At 64.7% G+C, this 3948-nt stretch overlaps 1 protein-coding gene across 1 annotated transcript in view; it reads right to left on the bottom strand.

The window, feature by feature from the left end:
* Positions 1-3: 3 nt before the first annotated feature.
* The window catches only part of LOC131727315 (proline-rich protein 12-like), a gene marked incomplete at its 3' end in the record, with an annotated part of 12740 nt that continues 8795 nt past the window's right edge, over positions 4-3948 (bottom strand). The window contains 8 exon segments of the mRNA XM_059018836.1: positions 4-930; positions 1014-1127; positions 1225-1651; positions 1653-1777; positions 1779-2729; positions 2731-3268; positions 3774-3800; positions 3802-3948. The exon segment at positions 3802-3948 is cut by the window's right edge and continues 264 nt beyond it. Coding sequence (XP_058874819.1) covers positions 4-930; positions 1014-1127; positions 1225-1651; positions 1653-1777; positions 1779-2729; positions 2731-3268; positions 3774-3800; positions 3802-3948 — 3256 coding nt within the window.

Below are 3948 nucleotides of genomic sequence, written 5' to 3'. Positions count from 1 at the left end.
GAAGAAGGAGCGTTCCTCCTCCATCTGCACCTCCTCCTGGAGCAGAGAGTCCGGGAAGCACATGGAAGTCAGGGGGACGAATCTCTGCTGCTTGGCAGCCGCAGGGCTGTCGGGGTGGAACTGGTGCTCCTTCATACCGTCCCGGGGGTCCCGGGGGTCCCCGCACCCGCCCCCCTGCTGTTCCCCTCCCCCTCCCGCTCCCGCTCCGCCTCCTCTCTGCGTGGCGTGGTGATGGTTTTGAAGCTGGTGTTGCTGGTGGTGAGACTGCATGAGTTGCTGACGGATCGCGTGCATTTGGGGTTGGGTGGGGGCAGGGGCGGGAGGAGGGTGGGGGTGGGGGTGGAGCTGCTGCTGCTGCTGCTGCTGCTGCTGCTGCTGCTGCTGCTGCCCCCCTCCCCCCAAACCGAGCTCGGGTCCCCTAAAAAGTCTTGGATGTCGGCCTGCTGGAGGACCGTTTGAGGGGAGCTCTGGAGATGCAGGTGAGGAGGGTGGTGGAGGTGATGGGAATGGAGAAAGGTTGGGTGCTGCTGTCTGGGGAGGGGGGGGTCTGTGCTGCTGCTGATGGGGGTGGGGATGGGGGTGACCCCCTCCCCCTTCACCACCCTCCCCCCCGTTCCCGGAAATCTCCAGCAGCTGTTCCATCGACTGAGCCCGGAGATGAGCCTCCAGCGCCTGGGAGTGATGGAGCTGGAGCTGGAGCTGAGAGACCGGGGAGTGACGAGGGCTGTCTCCCCCGCCTCCCGCTCCCAGTCTCTGCGTCTGCATCAGGTGGTGGGAGAGCTGGAGGTGGCCGAGCTGGTCCAGGGCAGCGGTCTTCCTGTCCTGGGGGTCTCCGGAGGGGGAGCTGGCGGCCGTGGTGTGAGTCAGAACAGAGTGCAGGAGCTCGTTTGACAAGCTGCCACTGTTAATATTATTATGTTGCTGTTGTTGCTGTTGTTATTAATAATCGGGTTCCCGGTTTGCTGCTGCTGCTGCTGCTGCTGGAGGGGACGGGAGGAGTCGTTCGCACCCGCCGCAGTCAGAGCTTCAGAAGAGGAAGAGGAGGAGGAGGAGGAGGAGGAGGAGGAGGAAGGTGTCCGAGGGGCTTTCCCATGATAGTTGTCCTGCTTGACCGGCTTCTCTGACTCCTGCGTGGAGGAGGAGGCCGACAGGGGAGGGGGAGGAGGGGGTCGGGGAGGAAGGGGCGGGGCGGAGGACGAGGAAGAGGGGGAGGAGGAGGAGTTAGGGGGGTGCGACGAAGAGGAGGACGACGATCCGGGAGGGGAGGAAGAGTAGAGGTCCCCCCGGTTGTAATGCAGCACCGAGCCGAGGGGGTCCTGCTGGGAGGGAGGGTGGTGGGGCTGGTGGGGGTGGTGGAGGGGGTGCAGCAGCTGGGGGTGCTGGTAGAGCAGCGGGGGGGGCATCGTAGAGCCTCATGGGATCCTTCTTCTTGTGGTCGCCCGTGCCTCCCTTCATCATCTCGAAGTGCCTCTCCAGGGAAGCGGTCTCCGGATCGGCCGCGCCGCCCTGTCTCCTGCCGCTGTGGGTCCGGATCACGCTCTGCAGGTGGCGCCTCTCCTCGCTCGAACCTTTCCCCATCTCGTACCCCGCCAGCCCCTTCAGGGACGGCCCCCCTGCCGCCCTCGCCGCTCTCCGGCATCCCATTGGCCGGCTGGCTCCCCGGGGGCGGGTTCTGCGACTGGAGGAGGTGCTGGATCAAGAAATCGGCTTCTCCTCCTTCTTCTTCTTCCTCTTCTTCGTCATCTTCTTCCACCCTGTCGCCCGCCTGCCTCCCGGGTTTGAGTTTCCCGCCAGAGGAAGAGGCCGTGGTGGTGGAGGCGGAGGAGGAAGGGGCCGGAGGGGGGGGGCGGGTGGTGGTAGGTTTGGGGGACCCCTCTGGAGTCGGCGGCCGTGGGGTAACTCCCTTGCTGAGGGGAAGCCAGGAAGGAAGGGGAGAGGACGGAGGAGAGGTATTTGGGGTGCGAGGGCGACTGAGAGAGACGGCTGCCGGGGGGAGACCGCAGACCCGGGCGGACGATCCCCCCGTGGGTCGAGCCGGAAGGGGAGGGGCTGGAGTCCAGGTGGGGGGGGTACGCCGCGCCGGAGCCCGGCACCAGGGCCGGGGAGTGTCCGGAGTAACCAGGGAAGGGCTCCCGTCTCCAGAGCCCGGGTGAGCGAGGGAGGTGGAGGAGGAGGAAGCAGAGGAGGCGTAACCGCCCTGAGCGGAGTCCGACTGCATCCCGTAAACCACGTCGGACCCGAAACCGCTCAGGTAAGCCTTCTGGCTGGCGGACGACCCCCCCCCTCCCCCTCCCCCTCCCGCTGGCCCCCCCGCAGAGGAGGAGGAGGGGCCGCCCCCCCCCACCACTGCCGCCGCTCAGATCCTGAGCCCTGGGGGAGTTGAACCCCGCTGGAACGTAGCTGTGCTGTTGGGAGAGGAGGGAGGCCGCGTTGGGAGGCTGGCCCGGGGAATAGCAGGCCGGTCCTCCTTGGGTCTGCTGGTGCTGGTGCTGGTGCTGGTTCTGGTGGTGGTGGGAGGGGGGTGGGGGCGGGGGGGTGTGGCTGGAGAGCTGAGGGGCCGGCGATCCGTAACTCCCCTGGGCGGCAGACGAGGAAGAGGAGGGAGGGGGACGAGTGGAGGAGGAGGAGGAAGAGGAGGTGGTGGAGGAGGTAGAGGAGGAAGGGGCGGTTGAAGAGGGAGGAGGGGCCGCGGAACTGGAGGACGAGGAGGAAGTTGGGGTGGTGGGGGGGGTTAGGGGTCTGCCTGGAATTCGAAGAGGAGGACGAAGAGGAGGAGGAGGACGAGGAGGAAGAGGAGGAGGAACCGACGGAGGAGGAAGTGGAATAGCCGCTCGAGGAGCTTCCCGAAGCCCCGCCCCCTTTCGCCTTGCAGACCACGCCCCCTCCTCCCGCAGACAGGCTGGACGCGGAGCTGCTGCTGGGCGCGTAAGCCGGGGACGGCTGGATGATGGGCCGGTATCCTTGCTTTTGCTGTTCTGCTCTCTGGTTCGGCTTCTCGGCGCCGGCACCGCTAGCGCCCCCCAGAGGGCTGTGGTCGGTCAGGGGACTGCAGCTCAGGCTGGGTGGGTGATGCTGCTGGTGATGTGGGTGTGGGTGTTGCTGTTGGTGCTGCTGCTGCTGCTGCTGCTGCTGTTGGTGCTGTTGGTGTTGCGCTGCTGCCATCTGCTGGTAGCTGGTGGCGCCGCAGCTCAGGTAGTGTTGCAGGGAGTGGGAGGCGGTCACCGCGGAGGGGGAGGGGCGTTGGTAGTGTTTGATCACACTGTCCTGTCTGCGGAGGGGAGGGGGGAGAGGGAGGGGGAGGGGAGGAGGAGAGGGGAGGGGGAGAGGGGAGAGGGGAGGGAGGGGGAGGAGGAGAGGGGAGGGGGAGAGGGGAGGGGGAGAGGGAGGGGGAGGAGGAGAGGGGAGGGGGAGAGGGGAGGAGGAGAGGGGAAAGTGTCAGAAATAAATCATTTGTTTATTTTTTCCCTGCATTCTATATTCTCTCTATCTATCTATCTCTCTATCTATCTATCTCTCTATCTGTGTCTATCTATCTGTGTCTATCTCTCTATCTATCTATCTCTCTATCTATCTATCTCTCTATCTATCTATCTCTCTATCTATCTCTGTGTCTAATCTATCTGTGTCTATCTATCCAGCTAGCTATCTGTATAGATCTCTCTCCGTCTCTCTCTCTCACACACACACTGAGACACACACACACACACACACACACACACACACACACACACACACACACACAGACACTGAGACACACACACACACACACTCACCTGGGCATGGCCCTCTCGATGGCGGAGCTGGGCGGGGGAGGGGGGGGGGGTGGGGGAGGCGGGGGGGGCGCTGGAGAACACAGAGGCGTTGTAGAGCTGGGACGACTGGTCTTGCAACTGGGAGGAGAGCAGATTGAACTGGTGAGCCGAGGAGAGGTGCCTGGGGGGGGCTGGG

The sequence above is a fragment of the Acipenser ruthenus genome, unplaced genomic scaffold (genome assembly GCF_902713425.1).
Source record: "Acipenser ruthenus unplaced genomic scaffold, fAciRut3.2 maternal haplotype, whole genome shotgun sequence".
In the NCBI taxonomy this organism is placed as follows: Eukaryota; Metazoa; Chordata; class Actinopteri; order Acipenseriformes; family Acipenseridae; genus Acipenser; species Acipenser ruthenus.
This window is presented reverse-complemented; position numbering and strand designations above follow the sequence as displayed.